This window comes from Equus quagga, chromosome 2, assembly GCF_021613505.1.
Source record: "Equus quagga isolate Etosha38 chromosome 2, UCLA_HA_Equagga_1.0, whole genome shotgun sequence".
In the NCBI taxonomy this organism is placed as follows: Eukaryota; Metazoa; Chordata; class Mammalia; order Perissodactyla; family Equidae; genus Equus; species Equus quagga.
In genome coordinates this window covers 57,528,983-57,552,904 of record NC_060268.1, presented here as the reverse complement: position 1 = coordinate 57,552,904, position 23,922 = coordinate 57,528,983, and the positions used below count along the sequence as shown (strand labels likewise).

The 23,922-nt window shown below is 39.1% G+C and overlaps 1 protein-coding gene across 9 annotated transcripts in view; it reads left to right on the top strand.

Annotated features, from left to right (window-relative positions):
- HERC1 (HECT and RLD domain containing E3 ubiquitin protein ligase family member 1) overlaps positions 1 to 23,922 on the top strand; it is a 203,187-nt gene that overhangs the window by 127,071 nt on the left and 52,194 nt on the right. For 8 of the 9 annotated variants that reach the window (XM_046651305.1, XM_046651293.1, XM_046651268.1 and 5 more), the window contains exons 35-41: positions 1,218 to 1,457; positions 1,830 to 1,913; positions 3,655 to 4,175; positions 6,037 to 6,812; positions 15,680 to 15,878; positions 17,817 to 17,977; positions 23,659 to 23,775. In XM_046651305.1, the coding sequence (XP_046507261.1) occupies positions 1,218 to 1,457; positions 1,830 to 1,913; positions 3,655 to 4,175; positions 6,037 to 6,812; positions 15,680 to 15,878; positions 17,817 to 17,977; positions 23,659 to 23,775 (2,098 nt within the window). The remainder of the gene's footprint in view (positions 1 to 1,217; positions 1,458 to 1,829; positions 1,914 to 3,654; positions 4,176 to 6,036; positions 6,813 to 15,679; positions 15,879 to 17,816; positions 17,978 to 23,658; positions 23,776 to 23,922) is intronic. The other variant, XM_046651285.1, reaches the window with a different exon arrangement.

The window sequence follows — 23,922 nt, the reverse complement described above, 5'->3', positions numbered from 1 at the left end:
TTTCCTCACTTTAGCTACCAAGGCCAGAAGCAGCCAGGGGATCCAGCGAGCCAGCTCTCCTGTGGTTGGAGCTTTATTTTTGAATTCCATGGGTAACTTTTACCTCTCAGAACAGATAGCAACTCACCTGCTGTTTCATAACACCTATAACTCCATAGCCACCAGGCACCAGAGTTTTGTCTTTCCCCACTTCTCTCTTTCCCCAAATAACACTGCAACTATATTTTAATGAGTCGGAGTTGTTCTGTTGAACCTCATTATTGTCACCACTATGTTGGGGGTCCCTAAAATCACTCCTATATTCAAAGGTTTGTTTGAAGGACTCATAGGACTCATCATATAGTTGTATTCATGACTAAGATTTATTATAACAATGCAGTAAGGATATGCAGCCAGATAGTAAGGGAAAAAGACACAGGCAGAGTCTGAAGGAATCCATGTGCAGGCTTCCTTATGTCCTCTCCCTCCCACTAGGGGTCACATGGAGCACACTCTTTTCTCAGCAACAAAATGCAGCAACATGTGTGTGATGTTTTAGGGAAGCCCATTAGAGACTTAGTGCCCAAGATTTTTATGGGGGGCTGGTCATGAAGGTACGCATTGCCTGGTATGTATCAAAATTCTAGGCTCCCCAGAAGGAAAGCAGATGTTCAGCGTAAACCACCTTGTTTGTTCAAACATTCTAGCTTTGGTGAACCACCTTTGTCACTTAGGGAAAGTTTTGTATCAGTGTAAGAAACTGTTCACCAGTCAAATTCCCAGATACTACTCAAGGGCCAGCATTACAAGCATGACTTTTTAAAGATAGCAGTCTCAGGCCTGCTATATTAACTCTTCTGCACAAAAGTATACACAAGAGAATAGTTAGAAAATTTGTATGTAAAGAATGGAAGCTTTCTATTAATAGTTTCCTGGACTAGACTCACTTCTTCAGCTTCTTAATTAAGATGTAAGCTAAAATGATTTTTTTAAGTAAGTACTCAGAGGTTATTCTAAATGTTCTACAAGGTAAAGATTAAATTTGTTGTAAAATCTTTACAAAATAATGAAATTATTTCATTTGTATGTCATTTTCACTAGGCTGCAAATAAACTTATCATGTTCCCACAAATGCATACATATTATTTATAAACATATTCTCAGGTATTGGTTTATGCAGTTAATAGTATAGAAACAGGTCTTTTGACTATTAGTGAACATTACCACTTTCATTTTAGTTTTACATTGTGAAGGAAAACAGAGGTAATGAAGGCACGTGTGTTGGAGTTTCTCGCTGGCCAGTACATGACTTTAACCACCGTACTACCTCGGATATGTGGCTCTATCGGGCCTACAGTGGTAACCTTTATCACAATGGAGAACAGACTCTGACGTTGTCCAGCTTTACTCAAGGAGACTTCATTACCTGCGTGTTAGACATGGAAGCCAGGACCATTTCCTTTGGGAAAAATGGAGAGGTACTGAAACTCATTCACAAGCACTGCATGTTTTTTTGTTTTTATTTACACTCAACTCGGCTATTCAAGTGCTAGTCATTCAGTTTATAAATTATCCACTCTTCTCTGCTTTTTCTCTAATACGTTTGGTTCTTACAGTATTTATCAGTGCCAAACAAGCAACAGAAAGATAGTAAGATTGTTGAAACAGATGAACAAATTTGCATCGTTTATTCTTTGTGGAATTTCCTTGGTTAGCAAGGTTAATTGAGATTTGGCTCTAGTAACTTTTGTTCTGTATCATGAGTTTTGAATTTTAATGTGATTGGATATTATCAGTTCTTAAAAATATGTTCATTTCCTTTTATTTTCATCACCTCTGCCATACTATAGGAACCTAAATTAGCTTTTGAAGATGTGGATGCAGCAGAGTTGTACCCGTGTGTAATGTTCTATAGTAGCAACCCGGGGGAGAAGGTAATAAAACCTCAAGCTTTTATACTTAAGTATAAAGGATATTTGTCATTTTTTATTAATATTTGTGAGCATCATACAAAGTTTATAAATGTAATAAGCTATTTCTGTCACTAAAAGTACCTGCTCAGGTAATTGACTCTTTTAGAAGGAGGTTAGATTACTTTTAGAAATTGTCTTGACTCTTTATGAAGGTGCTATTTGATATTCTGTCAATTTGAATATAGTCACTTTTCAAACATATGTATAATTATGAGAATTCTAGGAAATAGGGATAATCTGATTCATTGGCCATTATGCATATGAGAGAAAAAACTAGAAATAACTTTAAATGTAATCAGATACCATTAGCTGAATAATAGAAGTTCCAGGTGTGATAAGGAAGCTGTCTTTCATTCATTCAGCTGAAGGGGTTCTTAGACCTTGTAGACGGTGTAAATTTGAACCTTAAACCTTCAGGAGGACAGGATTAAAGAGATACCTTCGCACTAAATTTTTTTTTTCTCCTCATCTAAAACCCAGGCAGAGACAGACTTCTTCGTGGTCCCCCTGTGCAGATGGGTGGATTTGTTTTCTACCCCATCCTTTCACTTGAGGATGTAGTGCAGCCTAGGTCTGGTCTCCAGAATTGCTAGTTATTTTTTAGTAGAAAGTTTTCATGTTATCTCATATATAATATTTCTATAATGGAATTGCTGGACTTGGTAAATCCTAACCATGAAAGTTACCTTTTATTCTGTGTTTTTAAGTATATTTTAAAATTTTTCAAGGAAGTATATTTCAGGCTAGCTATTCACGAGAGAGGGGAACTGCTTCTTGAACAGGTGGTCAACGAAACTGAACTGGAGCTGAAGTAAAGAGGCAGCAGCTGCTGTCATCCCTTTCCCTGATGACACTCTTGCAGCCCAAAATAGGTTCTGCTTTGTTCTGGTTAGAATGATGGCCTATTGCTCCCCAAGATCTGTGAACCTTGAAGGAGTTCATTCAATCTTAGACTATGTGTTAATCAATTTATTCTGCCCAGAAGCCTCTTCTGATAAGTTTCAGGATCTCTGATAAAAACAATACTAATAATAGTTAACAGTTTTTGAACATTTACTGTGTGTCTGGTGCTGTGCTAATAAGCACTTTATATGCATTGTCTCATTTAATCTTTAAAATGACCGTAAGAAACAGATACTATTATATTAGTGCCATTTTTTCAGATGAATGAACTGAGGTTTAGTGAGATTATGCAAAGTTAAGATTTGAACCCAAGTCTTGCTCTTCTTTTAATCTCTGTGTCTTTTTTGAAATGTGTGTCCAGATTGGGAATATCTCAATTATCTAGATTTATGATTTTATGCTTGTGTCCCTTGAGCAGTATAAGATGGTCCCAGGGCTCATTATTATTCTGGAGTCCTGAGGATGAGAGTGAATAGATTCTCAAGGCTTCTTTTTGGACTAAATTGAGTCAGTCACATATACTTTGGTCTATATCCATCTGTCAAGTGGCCACAGCAGGTCTGATACTCACAGGCCACAAGAAGTTTAAATGACAGGGCAGCTTATTTCAGAGGACCTACTGCTACTAACTTCAGTAGATCTGTAGTATTTGCTCGCTCCTTACTGGGGACCGGTGGTATAATACACATGTATTAGGACACCAGACACTAATTCAACATGAGATTACATGTGCTAGAATATAGTGACTAATAGTTTGAGAACTATTAAAAATAGTTTGTCACCCTCTTTTGTTTTATAGGTGAAAATTTGTGATATGCAGATGCGTGGCACACCACGAGACTTACTTCCAGGAGACCCCATTTGTAGTCCAGTAGCAGCAGTGCTGGCAGAGGCCACTATTCAGCTTATCCGTATCCTTCACCGAACAGACCGTTGGACTTACTGCATTAACAAAAAAATGATGGAAAGGCTGCACAAAATTAAGATATGTATTAAAGAGTCAGGTCAGAAGCTAAAGAAAAGCCGCTCGGTTCAAAGCCGAGAGGAAAATGAAATGAGAGAGGAGAAGGAGAGCAAAGAGGAAGAGAAAGGTAAACATAATAGACATGGCCTTGCTGACCTCTCAGAGCCGCAGCTGAGGACCCTTTGCATAGAGGTGTGGCCTGTGCTGGCAGTGATAGGAGGAGTTGATGCTGGTCTTAGAGTTGGAGGTCGGTGTGTTCACAAGCAAACTGGGCGCCATGCCACGCTGCTGGGAGTGGTCAAAGAGGGCAGCACGTCTGCCAAAGTCCAATGGGATGAAGCAGAAATTACCATCAGGTATGATCTGTTGAGTTACACTTTTAGCAAACGAGTATGTATTGGTGAAATGGGCCATTGCCTATGGACAGTGAGTAATTATGTATTTCACGTGAGCTGCCAGTTAACTTTTTAAAATAATGTTTTTCATACAGCTGGGTATGAGTACTGTGATTTCATAAAGGAATATTTCTCAAACCTGTGTTCCTTGGAATTCTAGTGGTTTGTAAAACATGCAGTTTTTTGGTTTGTTTTGTGAAGAAATGGTAAGCTCACTAGTTTAGGTTTAACTGGGCTCCTTCTTTGTATTTTTCATTTGGCTCCCTGCTTTTTGATCATTTCCATTACACACTGGAATAGAAAAACGCCAACCAGCAGATGTCAGTTACTTTCTTGTAGGAGGGCTTTGAATGTAGGACAGAAACATTTGAGTGACAAAAATTAGGTTTTGGATTATCTATGATTTTCAGTATTCTTGCTTTTTTTTTTTAAGGACATATTTCTGTTCCCTCAGTGTGCAACATTTTGGATAGACGTGAAGTTTACATTTATTTGACACAAGCTGTACTTAAAAGCATTTAGTTGTGTTTATAATTAGATAGGATTTGTGTGAAATAGAAACTTCATATTTTTAAAAGGAAATATGTCAAGTATCTCCCTCAATAAGAGGATTCACTTATCTAATGATTCCTCATAATTGTATCATTTGAAAATATGGATTTATTGATGATATTATTTAACTTTATTATATTGCCTAAAGTGATTACTTTATAGTGTTAATATGACATGGGGCAATATCTAAAACAGTGGTTCTTAAGTATTTTTTGGAGGCAGTTCTGTTTTAGAATCTAACTGTAGCTGTGGATCCTCTCAGCTGAAAAACACACCTACATAAGATTACCCACAATTTCAGGAGTTAATGGACTCTACCTCCCCCTACTCCACCAAATGAAGAAACCAATGCAAATTTTACAGTGTTACATGAAATACCTATGTTTTCTTTTATTCTTTGCCTTGTTTCAGGAGGGATTTATGATGCCTTATTGAGATGCATACAATATGGCAAAATAAATATATTATAAATTAGAGCAAATAAGAAAAATGAGGCAAAGGGAAAAATAAGGTTAGGAAGGTTAAGCTAGAACCAAGATTTAGGTTAGTAAAACAAATGTATGCCACCAAACTTTGTATACTTGGTAAAGCTTTCTGTTGCATTTTGTATAATTATAACATTTTTAATAAGGAAGTTCTTGCCAAATATCAGGAAACATATGATCATAGTTTTAATTAAACTATGAATTAGAAGCATTAATTAGAGACTACTAGTTTTTCTAATGAAACCAGTTCTTCCCTGGAATGGATTATAAATGACCATTATTCACATAATAAACTAGATTTATTGTACGAACTTTCCAAATAGCTCACATCAGGGATTGGCAAACTACATTTTGTCCACCTCCTCTTATTGTAGTAGACAAAGTCATACAGCCACACCCATTCATTTAAGTATATCAATGGCTGCTTTCACACTGGTGGCAGGGCTGAAAGGTTGCAACAGAGACCGTGTGGCCTGCAAGGTATAAAACATTTGGTATTCGGCTCTTTACAGAATTTTTGCTAATTCTTAGCTTACATTATATAATAATGAATATTCTTATTTGAAAGCGTATGCACATCTCATTGCTTTTGCATTTAACATCACATCTCACCATTTTCTCATAATAGACTCATTTTTCTGTTTGCAATGACTTCTCTAGTTTGTGTAAATTATTCTCTGTACTCTGTACATGATGCATCTTATTTTGTCTACATTATCTTCTGTACTTTCCTCCTGTCTATCCCTCACTTGGTTCTTCCTGTGTCATTCTGATCTTTATTAAAGCTTCCCAACTTTTTGGTCGCCTAGTGATACTCCGTTGTATAATCTGGAACCCTGTGAACCACTGCCTTTTGATGTGGCGCGATTCCGAGGCCTGACGGCTTCTGTGTTGCTGGACCTCACGTATCTGACTGGCATTCACGAGGACATGGGTAAACAGAGCACCAAGCGACATGAAAAGAAACACCGACATGAGTCTGAGGAGAAAGGGGATGTTGAGCAGAAAACCGAGAGTGAATCTGCTTTAGATATGCGAACAGGCTTAACATCTGATGATGTCAAAAGTCAGGGTACCACAAGCTCCAAGTCAGAAAACGAAATAGCTTCGTTTTCTGTAGATCCAACACTGCCAGGTGTGGAATCGCTACATCAAATAACAGAAGGAAAAAGAAAAAATCATGAACACTTGTCTAAAAACCATGACATAGCCCAGTCAGAAATGAGAGCAGTCCAACTGTCCTATCTCTACCTCGGTGCTATGAAATCACTTAGTGCTCTTCTTGGCTGTAGTAAATATGCTGAGCTCTTGCTGATACCAAAAGTTCTGGCTGAAAATGGCCACAACTCAGACTGTGCAAGCTCTCCAGTTGTTCATGAAGATGTGGAGATGCGTGCAGCCCTACAGTTCTTGATGCGACACATGGTGAAGCGAGCAGTCATGCGGTCACCCATAAAGAGAGCATTGGGATTAGCCGATCTGGAACGAGCTCAAGCCATGATTTATAAATTAGTGGTCCACGGGCTTTTGGAAGACCAGTTTGGGAGCAAAATTAAGCAAGGTATGTTCTCAGATTTTTTGACTTTTGTGCTGAAATTATTTATATAATTATTATTTATAATAATTTTAAAATTATTTATAATTTGAAATTATTTGTAATTGTCAGAAATTCTATATAGTCATGTGCTGCATAACAGTGTTTCAGTCAATGGCAGACTGCGTGTATGACGGTGGTCCCATAAGATTGGTACCACATAGCTTAGGTGTGTAATAGGCTATACCATCTGGCTTTGCGTAAATACACTCTCATGTTCACACAGTGAGAGAATCGCCTGACAACACATTTCTCAGAACATGTCTCCATCATTAAGAGACACGTGACTGTATTCTGTAAATGATTTATAAAAATGTCTTTTGGTCAAAGCAAGTTTCAGATTGTTTTTCCTTTGCAAGGCAAACAGTTTTTTATATATATATATTAATAATCATCTGTCTACCTGTAATTTTCTATTTTAAACCTATACAAGCATTAGAACTTAATAATTATTACTACATTTTGTAAACCAGAAATTTAACTCATGCTATGAAAGGTACTCAAGTATTTTTTTCTGTTCATTGTCTTGTTTTATTGCTCAAATATTGATTGATCTGATTGAAAATACATATTATTCTGATAACTTTTCAGAGACATTGTAAAGTACTACTTTCATAGACTCTATATTCTTTGTAAAAAACTTTGTTTTCTCTTTTATCCTCACCTTTGGGGATAATATGAATTCTCAGATAAAAATGAGATTCATTAAGTAAATGTTTACTGAGTGCCTACTACGTGCCAGGTACTCTTCTAGGTTCTGGGGAGTCAGCAGTGAACAAAGCAAAGTCCCTTGCCTTCATGGAGCCTCCGTTCTTTTTTTCTTCCTTCCCTTCCGCTTCCTCCTTCCTTTCCTTTTCCCTTACTCAACTCCGTCCTTTCTTAGTTTTGACGGTAAATAGGCAGAGAGAGGTACATGGTGCATATAAATAGGAGTGTTAAGATCATGATGATTATGAAGGCCATTTAGCAAACCTAATAGAGTTGGCTATCTTTGTAGCTACTGCTATCTTGATTATGTTTACTCATAGGCTCTCTTACAGATAAGAAAAAATTATGAATACTTTGTAAGCTCTTCAACATTGTAACTAATTTTTTTTTCTTTTAAATCTTAGGAGTTGTTTATTTTGTGAGACACTGTCCTTTTTAGAGCATGTAGTTTCTATGTTTTTGTTATTCTTGTATTTGCATGTCTTCATCTTTATGTTTAAAGATTAAAGATAAGCATTAAAATCAAAGTGCCAAGGAAACACAGTTTTAATGCTCAGGTATCTTTAGAGAACCTCTTGTCAAATCTTAAAAACAAATGTGAGACTTTTTTGTTTTCAAGAAAACTTTCTTCTCTAAAAAAATGAGGACTTGTTACATTATTGTCTGTAGCGTCTATAGTAACGAGTACAGTAGTGAATATAAGGATGTGTATGTCTAAGAACATTTTTTTCTGTAAATCTCTCATAGAAATTGATACTTATGAAATATATTTAGAAGCTTTCCAAGTTAAAAGTTGAAAGTTTTCCAGTCCACTGTCACTTTGTCACTTTTGAAAAAACAAATCCTTACTGCTTGCTTTTTTTTTTTTTTTTATTAATGTTATGATAGATTACAACCTTGTGAGATTTCAGTTGTACGTTTTTGTTAGTCATGTTGTGGGTACACCACTTCCCCCATTGTGCCCTCCCTCCACCCCCCCCTTTTCCCTGGTAACCACCGATCAGATCTCCTTATCAATATACTAACTTCCACCTATGAGTGGAGTCATATAGAGTTCGTCTTTCTCTGACTGGCTTATTTCGCTTAACATAATACCCTCGAGGTCCATCCACGTTGCTGTGAATGGGCCAATTTTGTCTTTTTTTATTGGCTGAGTAGTATTCCATTGTGTATATATACCACATCTTCTTTATCCAATCATCAGTTTCTGGGCATGTAGGTTGGTTCCACGTCTTGGCTATTGTAAATAATGCTGCGATGAACATAGGGGTGCAACGGACTCTTGAGATTTCTGATTTCAGGTTCTTAGGATAGATACCCAGTAATGGGATGGCTGGGTCATAGGGTATTTCTATTTTTAACTTTTTGAGAAATCTCCATACTGTTTTCCATAGTGGCTGTACCAGTTTGCGTTCCCACCAACAGTGTATGAGGGTTCCTCTTTCTCCACAACCTCTCCAACATTTGTCGCTCTTGGTTTTGGATGTTTTTGCCAATCCAACAGGTGTAAGGTGATATCTTAGTGTAGTTTTGATTTGCATTTCCCTGATGATTAGCGATGATGAACATCTTTTCATGTGTCTATTGGCCATATTCATATCTTCTTTTGAGAAATGTCTGTTCATGTCCTCTGCCCATTTTTTGATCGGGTTGTTTGTTTTTTTGTTGTTAAGCAGTGTGAGTTCTTTGTATATTATGGAGATTAACCCTTTGTCGGATAAGTGGCTTGTGAATATTTTTTCCCAATTAGTGAGCTGTTTTTTTGTTTCAATCCTGTTTTCCCTTGCCTTGAAGAAGCTCTTTAGTCTGATGAAGTCCCATTTTTTTATTCTTTCTATTGTTTCCCTCAACTGAGGAGTTACAGTGTCCGGAAAGATTCTTTTGAAACTGATGTCAAAGAGTGTACTGCCTATATTCTCTTCCAAAAGACTTATTGTCTCAGGCCTAATCTTTAGGTCTTTGATCCATTTTGAGTTTATTTTGGTGTGCGGTGAAAAAGAATGGTCAATTTTCAGTCTTTTGCATGTGGCTGTCCAGTTTTCCCAGCACCATTTGTTGAAGAGACTTTCTTTTCTCCATTGTAGGCCCTCTGCTCCTTTGTCGAAGATTAGCTGTCCATAGATGTGTGGTTTTATCTCTGGGCTTTCAATTCTGTTCCATTGATCTGTGGACCTGTTTTTGTACCAGTACCATGCTGTTTTGATCACTGTAGCTTTGTAGTATGTTTTGAAATCGGGGATTGTGATTCCGCCGGCTTTGTTTTTCTTGCTCAGGATTGCTTTAGCAATTCGCGGTCTTTTGTTGCCCCATATGAATTTTAGGATTGTTTGTTCAATTTCTGTGAAGAATGTTCTTGGGATTCTGATTGGGATAGCATTGAATCTGTAGATTGCTTTAGGTAGTATGGACATTTTAACTATGTTTATTCTTCCAATCCATGTGCATGGAATGTCTTTCCATCTCTTTATGTCATCGTCAATTTCTTTCAAGAAAGTCTTGTAGTTTTCATTGTATAGATCCTTCACTTCCTTGGTTAAGTTTATCCCAAGGTATTTTATTCTTTTCGTTGCGATTGTGAATGGGATTGAGTTCTTGAGTTCTTTTTCTGTTAGTTCATTGTTAGTGTATAGAAATGCTACTGATTTATGCACGTTAATTTTATACCCTGCTACTTTGCTGTAGTTGTTGATTATTTCTAATAGTTTTTCTGTGGATTCTTTGGGGTTTTCTATATATAAGATCATGTCGTCTGCAAACAGCGAGAGTTTTACTTCTTCGTTACCTATTTGGATTCCTTTTATTTCTTTTTCCTGCCGAATTGCTCTGGCCAGCACCTCCAGTACTATGTTGAATAGGAGTGGTGAAAGTGGGCACCCTTGTCTTGTTCCTGTCCTCAGAGGGATGGCTTTCAGTTTTTGTCCACTGAGTATGATGTTGGCTGTGGGTCTGTCATATATGGCCTTTATTATGTTGAGGTACTTTCCTCCTATACCCATTTTATTGAGGGTTTTTATCATAAATGGGTGTTGGATCTTGTCGAATGCTTTCTCTGCATCTATTGAGATGATCATGTGGTTTTTGTTTTTCATTTTGTTGATGTAGTGTATCACGTTGATTGACTTGCGGATGTTGAACCATCCCTGTGTCCCTGGTATAAATCCCACTTGATCATGGTGTATAATCTTTCTGATGTATTGCTGTATTCGGTTTGCCAAAATTTTGTTGAGGATTTTTGCATCTATGTTCATCAGTGATATTGGCCTGTAGTTCTCCTTCTTTGTGTTGTCCTTGTCAGGTTTGGGGATCAGAGTGATGTTGGCTTCATAGAATGTGTTAGGGAGTACTCCATCTTTCTCAATTTTCTGGAACAGTTTGAGAAGAATAGGTATTAAGTCTTCTTTGAATGTTTGGTAGAATTCTCCAGAGAAGCCGTCCGGTCCTGGACTCTTATTTTTGGGGAGGTTTTTGATTACCGTTTCTATTTCCTTACTTGTGATTGGCCTATTCAGATTCTCCATTTCTTCCTGATTCAGTTTGGGGAGATTGTAGGAGTCTAGGAATTTGTCCATTTCTTCCAGGTTCTTCAATTTGTTGGCATATAGTTTTTCATAGTATTCTCTTATGATCTGTTATATTTCATTGGTATCTGTTGTGATTTCTCCTCTCTCATTCCTAATTTTATTTATTTGCGATTTCTCTCTTCTTTTCTTGGTGAGTCTGGCTAAAGGTTTGTCAATTTTGTTAATTCTTTCGAAGAACCAACTCTTTGTTTCATTGATCCTTTCTATTGTCTTTTTTGTTTCAATATCGTTTATTTCTGCTCTTATTTTTATTATTTCCCTCCTTCTACTGACTCTGGGCTTTGTTTGTTCTTCTTTTTCTAGTTCTGTTAGGTGTCGTTTGAGGTTGCTTACGTGAGCTTTTTCTTGTTTAGTGAGGTGAGCCTGTATTGCAATGAATTTCCCTCTTAGGACTGCTTTTGCTGCATCCCAAATGATTTGGTATGTCGTGTTCTCATTTTCATTTGTCTCCAGATAATATTTGATTTCTTCTTTAATTTCTTGAATGATCCATTGTTTGTTGAGGAGCGTGTTGTTTAGTCTCCACATTTTTGCACCTTTCTCTGCTTTTTTCTTGTAGTTGATTTCTAGTTTAATAGCGTTATGATCAGAAAAGATGCTTGATATTATTTCAACTCTCTTGTATTTATTGATGTTTGCTTTGGTTCCCAAAATATGGTCAATCCTTGAGAATGTTCCATGTGCACTTGAGAAGAATGTGTAACCTGCTGTTTTTGGATGAAGTGTTCTATATATATCTATTAAGTCCATCTGGTCTAATTTTTCATTTAATTCTATTATTTCCTTGTTGATTTTCTGTCTGGATGTTCTGTCCATTGGTGTTAATGGTGTGTTGAGGTCCCCTACTATTATTGTATTGTTGTTGATGTCTTCTTTTAGTTCTATTAAGAGTTGCTTTACAAATTTTGGTGCTCCTGTGTTGGGTGCGTATATATTTATAAGTGTTACGTCTTCTTGGTGGAGAGTCCCTTTTATCATTATATACTGTCCCTCTTTGTCTTTCTTTATCTGTTTTGCTTTGAAATCTACCTTGTCTGATATTAGTATAGCGACACCTGCTTTCTTTTGTTCATTATTAGCTTGGAGTATTGTTCTCCATCCCTTCACTCTGAGTCTGTGTTTGTCTTTGGGGCTGAGCTGTGTTTCCTGGAGGCAGCATATTGTTGGGTCTTGTTCTTTGATCCGTCCTGCCACTCTGTGTCTTTTGATTGGGGAGTTCAATCCATTTACATTTAGAGTGATTATTGAGATGTGGGGGCCTACCACTACTATTTTGTGTCTTGTTTTGCGGTTTTCTTCAATTTCCTTTGTTTCTCGTCCCATGGTTTAATCTGTTCTGATGAAGAGCTGCTACTCTCTGTTGTTGTCCTTCTACTTATCTCCTCTGCTCTTGGTGTTGTAGCCCCTTTCCTTTTTTGGATTTTTCAGGAATGAGGGTTTTCCTGAGGATTTCCTGAAGAGGAGGTTTTGTGGCAATGAACTCCCTTAATTTTTGTTTATCTGGGAAAGTTTTTACTTCTCCATCATATTTGAAGGATATTTTCGCTGGGTAGAGAATTCTCGGCTGTAGATTTTTGTCCTTCAGATTTTTGAATATATCATTCCACTCTCTTCTAGCCTGTAAAGTTTCTGCTGAGAAATCTGCTGATAGCCTGATGGGGGTTCCTTTGTAGGTTAGTTTCTTTTGCCTGGCTGTCCTTAGTATTTTCTCCTTGTCGTTGACTTTTGCTAGCTTCACTACTATATGCCGTGGAGTTGGTCTTCTTGCATTGATAAAGTTTGGAGATCTATTGGCTTCTGTCACCTGAAGATCCATCTCTCTCACCAGATTTGGGAAGTTCTCAGCCATTATTTCTTTGAATAGGCTTTCTGCCCTTTTCTCCTTCTCGTCTCCCTCTGGTATACCTATAATCCTTACGTTGCATCTCCTAATTGTGTCTGATAATTCTCGGAGAGTTTCTTCATTTCTTTTTAGTCTTACTTCTCTCTCCTCCTCTGCCTGCAGCAATTCTATATTGCCATCTTCCAAATTGCTAATTCTTTCCTCCATATTATCGGCCCTACTGTTCAGTGCATCTAGATTTTTCTTAATCTCCTCTATTGTGTTCTTCATTTCCAGTATTTCTGTTTGGTTCTTCTTTATCGTATCAAACTCTTTTGTGACATAGCTCCTGAACTTGTTGAGTTGTCGGTCAGAATTCTCTCTTAACTCAGTGAGTATTTTAATGATGGCTGTTTTGAAGTCATCATCATTTAGGTTATATATCTCATTTTCTTTGGGATTGTTTTCTGTGTATTTGTTATCTTCCTTCTGTTCTGGAGATTTAATGTATTTTTTCATATTGCTTGATGTTGTTGATTTGTGCCTCTGCATAGAGATAGAGTTTAGTTGCTCCTTTCACTTATTTCTGCTGCTGCGGTGGGGGAGCAGCTGTTTATACTGCACCAACCAGGAACCCTATCCACAGTTGCTAACTGGGCCTGGGCCCCTCCTCATAGTCACAGTGGTCCTTTGGATTCCCTCCTCTGCCGTGGGGGCCGTCACAGGGGGGCTTCAGGCTGCTGGTGCCTACTGTTGCAGCCCACCTAGACGTGCTCCCTCCTTGGGGTCTGCAACGGTGTTATGGGCTTTTCCAGCGGCCAGGGGTAGGATCACTTATATTTGTCGCTCCGTCACTGTCGGCACCCACAAAATCTCACTTGTCCTCTATGGGTCGCAGGAGAGCTATTGGCATCTTCTACAGTCTGTGGTTAGTTCACCTAGCTATGCTACTTTTGTCCCGGGGTCTTCCAGCCTTGTGGCTGCCGGATGGCTGCTTTCTACTAGTGCTGTGCAAAGGCTTTCCCTGAGGCTGCTGTGAGCCTGTAGGGTTTCCCCCTAGGCTACGGAGCTGGGTCACTGGAACTCCACCCTGCCCCAGTCCTGTTCCCCAGGATCTCGGGGAGCCCTTTGCCCTGTCTTGGGGGATAGCCAGAGATCCTGATTTCAGTGGTAGCTGGTCATCTGCTGCCCTGCCTGATATTCTCCTCTCCGGGACCCTCCTGGTGTTGTGGATGCTGGGCGTAGCCCCTCAGCTAATAGCAGACAGAGAGTTTTGTCTGCTGCCTGGGCAGAACTCTGGAGCTTCCCCTCCAGGCCGCGGAGCTGGCCTCTGGAGCTTCACCCAGCCCCAGTCCTCTCCGAGATCTCCAGCAATCCCTAGCCCCACGGGGCAGGCAACGGCAGCTGGGGGTCACCCCGCCCTCTGGGATTCTCTCCGGGACTTTCCCGGAGTTGTGAATGCTGGGTGTGGCCCCTCCACTAATGGCAGACAGAGAGTTTTGTCTGCTGCCCGGGCGGAACTCTGGAGCTTCCCCTCCGGGGCGCGGAGCGGGCCTCTGGAGCTTCACCCAGCCCCAGTCCTCTCCAAGACCTCCGGCAATCCCTAGCCCCATGGGGCAGGCAATGGCAGCTGGGGATCGCCCCGCCCTCTGGGGTTCTCTCCGGGACTTTCCTGGAGTTGTGAATGCTGGGCGTGGCCCCTCCGCTAATGGCAGACAGAGAGTTTTGTCTGCGGCCCAGGCAGAACTCTGGAGCTTCACCCAGACCCAGTCCTCTCCGAGATCTCCGGCAATCCCTAGCCCCACGGGGCAGGCAACGGCAGCTGGGGGTCGCGCCGCCCTCTGGGATTCTCTCCGGGACTTTCCCAGAGTTGTGAATGCTGGGAGTGGCCCCTCCACTAATGGCAGACAGAGAGTTTTGTCTGCTGCCCGGGCAGAACTCTGGAGCTTCACCCAGCCCCAGTCCTCTCTGAGATCTCCGAGATCTCCGGCAATCCCTAGTGCCACGGGGCGGGCAATGGCAGCTGGGGGTCACCCCGCCCTCTGGGATTCTCTCCGGGACTTTCCCGGAGTTGTGGATGCTGGGTGTGGCCCCTCCGCTAATGGCAGACAGAGAGTTTTGTCTGCTGCCCGGGCGGAACTCTGGAGCTTCCCCTCCGGGGCGCGGAGTCGGCCTCTGGAGCTTTACCCAGCCCCAGTCTGCTCCAAGATCTCCGGCAATCCCTAGCCCCACCGTGCAGGCAGTGGCAGCCGGGGGACCTCCGTACCCTCAGCGACTTTCTCTGGGACCCTCCGGGCACCGTGAACACTAGGTGGGATCTCCCTCTGCGTGTAGGAGTAATTGCAGGGGGTCTAGGTAGGGTTCTGGTCACCTGTTTCCACCGTCGCTCCTCTGTTGTGTGCTCACTCCTGCCGTAGATGTGTGTTGATCTTCTGGGGGTGTCCATTGGAAGAAAGCCGCTTGCGGGTACTAGGCTGTTCGGTCGGGGTCGGAGAGTTTTCACCTATTTCCACATCCTCCCGGAGGAAAGTCCGTCCGCCTTCTGATGTATAGTCGCGTGGGTCTCTCAGACGTCCTGAGATGCTGTCTGGATATCCTTTGTTAAGCGATAAGTGTCCAAATAATTGTAGACTCGAAGGGGGAGAGACAAAGAGGACTACTCACGGTGCCATCTTGGATCTCAATCTCCTTACTGCTTTCTTAACCTTTACCTTGGTTTACAGAGATCGATCAACAAGCTGAAGAAAGTGACCAAGCCCAGCAGGCACAGACGCCGGTTACCACTAGCCCATCAGCCTCGAGCACAACTTCCTTCATGAGCAGCTCCCTGGAGGACACCACAACTGCCACTACTCCAGTCACTGACACAGAGACGGTGCCTGCATCCGAGTCCCCAGGAGTGATGCCGCTTAGTCTTCTCAGGTAGGGAAGTGGATCTTTAACGTCTGCTATATTGATGCCTGTGGTTCTCAACACACGATTATTCTCTTATGAAGAACGTGCCCAACTAAATCAAGACATTCTAGAGCTAGAAGGAACCTAAGAGATCATATAGTCAAACCTATTTTACTGAAGTTGGAAATGTCCCTTATAGGTTTAATAACTTGCCCAAAGTCTCACAGCCAGTTAGTGGTGGTCCCAGATCTAATCAGCTGTGCCACTGCACTGACTCAGGTACTCCAGCACTTTTCTCTCCTTATAATGATTGCTTTGAGGGGGAGAAAGGGGCTATACTTTTGAATGTTTTTTTCCTCACAAAGTAAGTATATTTGTATTTTGAATATTAGAGCCTCAAGAAGGAGCTTATCTCCATGAAAATAATTTTCTCCTTCAGATTATTTCCCTTTTAAGCATAATCCCTTAATTATACTTTTATTCTTGTTATAAGATCAAACTAGTCTACTTTTCAAATGAAAGAGCTTGTTTTATGATGCTTCTTCAACCAAGTCTTATTTTAGTAGGTTTGTAAATTCCAAATAATGTTTTAGGTTTTGGAGCCGGCCTGGTGGCGTAGCGATTAAGTTTGCACCTTCTGCTTTGGTGGCCCAGGGTTCGCCGGTTCAGATCCCGGGTTTGGACCTGTGCACCGCTTATCAAGCCATGCTGTGGCAGGCATCCCACATATAAAGTAGAGGAAGATGGGCACAGATATTAGCTCAGGGCCAGTCTTCCTCAGCAAAAAGAGGAGGATTGATGGTGGATGTTAGCTCAGGGCTAACCTTCCTTAAAAAAAATTAAAAAAAAAAAAAAACCAAAAAACATCCCCTGCCTCTTACCTCTCTCGTTTAAGTAACACAGTTCCAGGAGGTGCTTCTGTTCAAGAAAGGAGGAAGAGAGGAATAATAGGATATTCTAATACGGTTTTTAATTTCTCTGAGAATTACAGAATTCAAAGCATCCACAGAGGATCAATAACTCTGTGACTCCTTGTTGCCTTTCAAGGTTTGTAGCATAGGTGTGGGATTCAGTGGTAAAATAATGCTCTTTTACTCCCAGAGTCATTCACCAGAACTTGCAACTTCTCCTTTCTTCTCAGTCTTTGTTTCCTTGCTATTGGCTGGGACTATATTAGAGCTGCAATTGTCTCTGCCTGGCTGAAGATCACTTAACATGAGAAAATCAGGGAACAACTGCCCCCTGTGTGATTACCATCATATCATAGTTATTTGACTGAATAGACAGTGCTTTTTTGATGCTTAAAAAGTTGTTGTTAATTCTCTTCGACAAATCTAAAGAGTGGTCAGTGAGGATCTTCCTGGACTTTATTCTTTAGTCAATGTCTGCCTTCTCAGCCTGAGAGGGACTACCTCTCCTGTACCTTTCCCGCTCTAAACAGCTGGCATACCATTTATATTCTATTTTTTAGTTGTACTGGCAGTTATCTTTTCTTTCCATAACTTACCTATAGACCTTACTCTGAATCCATGTGAATAATTTCATGGCTACCTAGTGAATTTATATTTGAAGTAACCGTAAATTACCTATCTGTAAAAGTCTTCTTTATTGTCTTAATTACTATATGCCTACCAAAATACTCCTGCCATCTTGGTATGATAGTAGAAGGAAAGCTTCATGAAGGCAGGGATTTTAAAAATATTTTTGTTAATTGGTGTATTTCATCCACCTGCTATGTTGCTGGTATTTTGCTGAACAAATGATAAGGTATTATTACTTTTACAGTAAAAGCATCCTATGAGATAACGATTTTTAATACTTGTGGAGTCTTTCTCCCCTTCCCCCAAGTAAACTATAGCTAACTTATATAGTTTTCCAGATTGCATATTCTTCTATAAGAAAATTGTGATGTATATATTATTTTCTAATTGGGTTTTTATGCTAACCACTGTTATTTTCTTAAAGGCAAATGTTCTCTAGTTACCCAACTACTACTGTACTTCCCACACGTCGTGCACAGACTCCTCCAATATCATCGTTACCAACCTCTCCCTCTGATGAAGTAGGGAGGAGGCAAAGCTTAACTTCTCCTGATTCCCAATCAGCAAGGCCAGCTAACCGTACAGGTGCGTGTGCTATCATGCGCTACACCCAAACCTCTTGGCATTCCAGATGTGTGGGACTTTATTATGTGGGCATTATGTTTTGTCTTCATTGCAGGTAAAACCATGATTTTAATTAAGGGGGATCTGCCCCATCAAACTGAGCTGTCTTCTCTATTTTGAAGCTGTGGATTGAATTATGACTATTTGGGAGAGAAATAATGTACTGTACATCAGTCATATTAGACTTTTCTAATAGAGGCATTTTTAGTGCTATGAATTTTCCCTGTAAACATTGCTTTTGCTACAACCAACACATTTTGAAATGCTGTGTTTTCATTTTCATTCATTTTAAAGCACTTTCTAATTTAGCATTGATACCTTCTTTGACATGGGTTGTTTAGAAGTATGTTATTTTGTTTCCAAATATTTGGAGATTTTCCAGATGTCTTTCGATTATTGATTTCTAATTAATTTTATTGTCACCGGAGAACATATCTTGTATAATTTGAATTCATTTAAATTTATTGAGACTTGTCTTATGGCCCATAATATGGTCTATTTTGATAAGTATTCCATGTGCACTTGGAAAAAATTTGTATTGTGCTATTGTTGAGTGGAGTGTTCTATAAATTGTTGGTTAGATCAAGTTGGTTGATAATGTTGTCCAAGTCTTCTTTGTCTGATTTTCTTTTACTGATTTTTGGTCTATTTATTCTATCAATTATTGAGAGAGTGGTATTGAAATCTGTATTTCCCCTTTCATTTATCAGTTTTTGTTTCATGTATTTTAAAGCTCTCTCCTTAGGTCCATAAACATTTAAGATTCTTATATCTTCTTAATGAATTGACTTCATCATTATGAAATGACTTTCTTTTATCCCTGGTAATATTCTTTGCCCTTAAATCTGCTTTATCTGGTGTAACTGTAGCCACTTCTGATTTTTTTAAAAATTAGTGTTAGGATGGTATATCTTCTCCCAACATTTTATCTTTAATTTATTTGTGTCTTTATATTTGAAGTGGGTTTCTTAAAGGCAGCCTATAGTTGGGTCCTGCTTTCTTAACTCAACCTGATATTCTCTGCCTTTTAATTGGGGTGTGGAGACCATTTACATTTAATGTGGTTATTGGTATCTTGATTTAAATCTACCATCTTTCTTTCATCTCATCTCTCCTTTGTTCCCTTTTTTCTACCTTTTTTGGATTAAATGAGTATTTTTTATGTTTCTATTTTATCTCCTTTGTTGCTTAGTAGCTATACTTTGTATTGTATTTTTAGAGATTACTTTCAGGTTTATAGTATACATCTTTAATTATCATGGTCTACCTTCAAGTAATGTTATAACGCTTCATGTATAGTAAAAGAATCTAACAACAGTATGCTTTCATTTCCCCTTTCTCAGCCTTTGTACTTTTATTGTTTAACTTCTACTAACTGTTTAACTATACTTCTAACATTTAACTTCTACATATGTTATAAAGCCCCATACTACACTGTTATTATTTTTGCCGTAAACAGCCAGTTGTCTTTTAAAGAGATTTAAAAACTAAAGTGTGTATTTTATATTTACCCATATATTTACCAGTTTTGAGATTCTTTGTTCCTTTATGTAGTTCCAGATTTCCATCTTGTGTTATTTCCTTCTGCTTGAAAGACTTCCTGTAATATTTCTTGCAGTGGTCTGCTGGTGATGAATTCTTTTGGTGCTTGTGTGTCTGAAAGAGTCTGTTTTACTTTAACTTTTGAAAAATATTTTCACTGAGTGTAGAATTCTAGATTACAGTTTTTTCTTTCAGTACTTTAAGATGTTGCTCTACTGTCTTCTGGCTTGTGTTGTTTCTAATGATATGTCTTCTGTCATTCTAATCTTGATGTAGTATGCCTTTTTCTATGACTGCTTTTAAGATTGTCCTGTTTATCACTGGGCTTAAACACTTTGATTATGATCTGCCCTAGTGTAATTTTCTCATGTTTTTTGTGCTTGGGGTTTTTTGTGCTTCTTGGATCTCTGGGCTTATAGCTGTCATTAAATTCAGATATTTTTCGTCTATTATTTTTTCAGATGTTTTTCTGTGCCAGTCCTCCATTTCAGTGTCTCTAGTTACATGCATATTAGGCCACTTGAGGTTGTCCCACAGATCACTGATGCTCTCTCTCTCTCTCTTTTTTTTTTTTTTTTGAGTCTTTTTTCTATTTGTGTTTCATTTTGGATAGTTTTTATTTGTTGTGTCTTCTGGTCATTAATCTTTTCTCCTGCAGTTTTTAATGTGCTCTTAATCCCATCCAGTGTATTTTTTCATTCAGATATTGTAGTTTTCACCTCCAGAAGTTCAATGTAGTTCTTTTAAAAAAATCTTTCACGTCTTTTAACGTGTTCAGTCTTTCCTCTACCTTATCAAATAGATAGAATAACAGTCAGTTCTCACTATTAGAATAGTTATGTTCTGTAAAGTCACTGTGAACACTGAATTAGCGAAAACTGAACCATTGTTCCTAGGGAAAATACAGGGCTACGTTTCTGTGAGCTCTTTTGGTCACCTTTTGTCCACTGATCAATATGTAATCTTGTTTTGTCTGTCTTTCTATTTAAAGACACCATATTTAATGTATATTGTTGACTCATTAGCATTGAACTCATGGCCAGGAGCACCATAACTCATGCCTGAATGAAGCTTATCTGACATGTATATTTTCTCCGTAAGACATTACAACCTTCTTGTATTTAGAAACACTAGACAGCATTTTAGCACTACACTTAGGGGCCATTTTAAACAGTGAAATCACCAACAAAAAAGCACAAAAATGCAGAAAAACATGTCACTATATAGACTGTGAAAAGAACACTTGTTTACAGTCTGAGACCTGAAACAACGTGGGGCATCACCTTGTTTAGCCTCAGCTGGGAACAAATGGATGAGGACACTGAAATTTTTTGTCACTGTGCATGTGAGTGACTGTGAAAACACCATGGTATTGATTTTGGAGTTACAAATTAATTTTACTGAGTAGATGAATTTGTAAATATGGAATTCACAAATAAGGAGGATCAGCTCTGTTTATAATACCTATTTTGATATCCTTCTCTACTTAATTTATCATCTATCTCATTTCTGGGTCTGTTTCTATTGACTAATTTTTCTCTTCATGTTGAATTGTATTTTCTTGTTTCTTTGCATGTTTGGTGATTTTTTATTGGATACTAGACATTGTGAATTTTACCTTGTTGAGTGCTGGGTATTTTATATTTCTTTAAATATATTTTACCTTTGTTCTAGGATACAGTAAGTTACTTGGAAAGAGTTTGATTCTTTCAAGGTTTCTTTTTAGGCTTTGCTAGGTGAGACCAGGACAGCTTTAGTTTGGGGCTAATTTTTCATCACCACTGAACCAGTACCTTTCTTAGTATTCTGTTCAATGCCTTATGTATTACGAAGTTTTTTCATTCTGGCTTGTGGTAACGCAAACTCTTCTTAACCCTGTGTGAGCTCCAAGAATTGTTCTGCCTGTCCCTTCTTGGTGATTCTTTCCCTAGCTTTGGATAGTTGCTTTATTAGCATCAGCTGAAGACTTGAGGTGACAAGAAGGACATTTTTGTTTTTTTTCTGTGCAACTTCCTTCTTTTTATATAGCTCTCTCCTTTTTGGTATTCTACCTTTTAATTCTAGCCACCTTGAATTCTCTACCCTGTCTCCTCAGTTCAGAGAGACCACAGAGTTTAGCTTGAATTTACCTCCCTTAACTGCAGCTTGGAAATTCTCTCCAGGCAATACACGAGGCAGTTGTACACCTCGCCTCATTTAATTCTCTTCTCTCAGGGATCATTCTCCTACACTGCCTTTTGTCCAGTGTCTGCAGACTATTGTTTGATATATTTTGCCTGTTTTTCAGTTGTTTAAGGTGAGGGTAAATTCAGTCTCAGTTACTCCATCATGGCTAGAAGCGGAAGTCCAGCAGACATAACAAGACTATTACCACCATAGCAGTCGTGGCCTCTTTTAAGCAAAAATGAGAGTTATAGTCCTCCCTCCCTCCCTTCTTCTTTCCCTCTTTCCCCACTACCTAATTCAATCAAAAGTCATTAAGTGGAGTCAAGCTAGAGTGGCATTCCTGCCAGCAGGGTTTGGGAGGTGGGTGGCATGGTGGCCCAGAGTGGGCTATCAGAGCCAGATTGGGGTGAGGAATGCTCCTTATATGTGTGGGAGTGGACTGGCATAGAGTATTGGAGTCCAAGTGGGGTGAGTAAATGTCCACATGGCCCAGCACAAGGTGTCAGAGTCATGCAGGGTGAGGAAGTCCCCTTCTAGCACTATCTATTGAGAGGGTCTGGGAGCAGTGATGCTTCAGTAGCAATAAACACACCTAGTGCCAAGATCCTGTTTTCTAAATAGCATTCTCTACTAAAAAGAACTCCAGTTTCCTGGTAAATGGCTAATTTTAGGGTGAAGTATGAGAAAAGCCTGGAACAGCTTGTGCCAGAAAGTGGTAAAGTGCTCAGAGAATGATGGGCACATGCCTCAAAGATATAGAAACCAGATTGAAGGGGCTTCCACTGGCCAAATCTGGGAGGTTTGAGGCATCAAAATAAACGATCATAATTATGCTAACAGATAATAACCCATGAATACAATAAGAATCTATAACCCATACTAATGGAGAAAGGAGAAGCTTTGCTTTAGAGTGGAGTACCAGCTGGTGAATCTGAAAGTGGTGATGGACTTAGAAAACCATCATTTGTCAACCATCATCATAATAATTAATTCAATAAACATAAATGGATGCTAGTGAGTAAAACTATGATGAGGAATGGGGTATTTACATATTCTCATAGTTCCTCCCCACAAATACTTAGTAATTACACAGGTAAAAAAAGAGTATCTTTACAGTGGAGAAACCTTGCAGATACCAGCTTAACGCAAATAATCAAAGTTAATATCACTAGTAATGAGACAAATTGAAATCATGTACCATCTAATAGAATGCAGCAAGAAGAAGGCAGCATCAGTTTTGTGGTACTCGTGCCAAAAAGCACAACCTGAATCTAATCATGAGGAAACAATCAGACAAACTCAAATTGAGGGACATTCTACCATCTAACTGGCCTGTAATCTTCAAAGTATCCAAGTGATTGAAGGATGCTGAAGAGACATGAAAACTAAATGCAAAGATGATCCTGGATTGGATCCTTTGCTGTAAAAAATATTATGAAGACTTTTGGTGAAACTAAAATGGGATCTGGATTAGATGGTGACATTATTCATTTCCTGACTTTGATGGTTGTGTTGTGGTTAAGCAGGAGAATGCCCTTATTCGTAGGAGTTAACGTTAGTGTCTTCAGGGGAGATGGAGCATCGTGTCTGCTACTTACTCTCCAGTGATTTGTGGGTAGAATTCTTTGTACTATTCTTGCAAATTTCTTTTCAGTTTGAAATTTTTTATAAGTAGGAAACTATTTCAAAATGAGAAAACGTTTTAAAATTTTTCAGCAGGCTTATTTTGTGTTAGCAGTTTTATGAAAAACCTTTAAAAGTTGTAACAAATTTAATCACATTTAGTTATACATTTAGTGAATTCTTAGCAGGGTAAAATTTCATTAAATTTTGACAGTATTAGGAAATTGAGGACTTAGGGTCACTGTAAGAACACTTTTTGCTCATGGTTTCTAGTGATATATAGGTCTTTATTTCTCTTTCTTTTGTCTCAGCCTTGTCAGACCCAAGCAGTAGACTTTCAACTTCTCCTCCTCCTCCAGCAATTGCAGTACCCTTGCTGGAAATGGGGTTCTCTCTCCGACAGATTGCCAAAGCCATGGAAGCCACAGGTAGGATAAGTTTTTATATATCAATATATGCAGATATGAGAGGCCCAGTCTTGTTAAGGACAATATATTTTTTAAGAGGTCATAAAATGCTTGGTAAGATTTTTAACACCAGAGTTAGTTACAGTGACATCATAGAGACACTCTTTA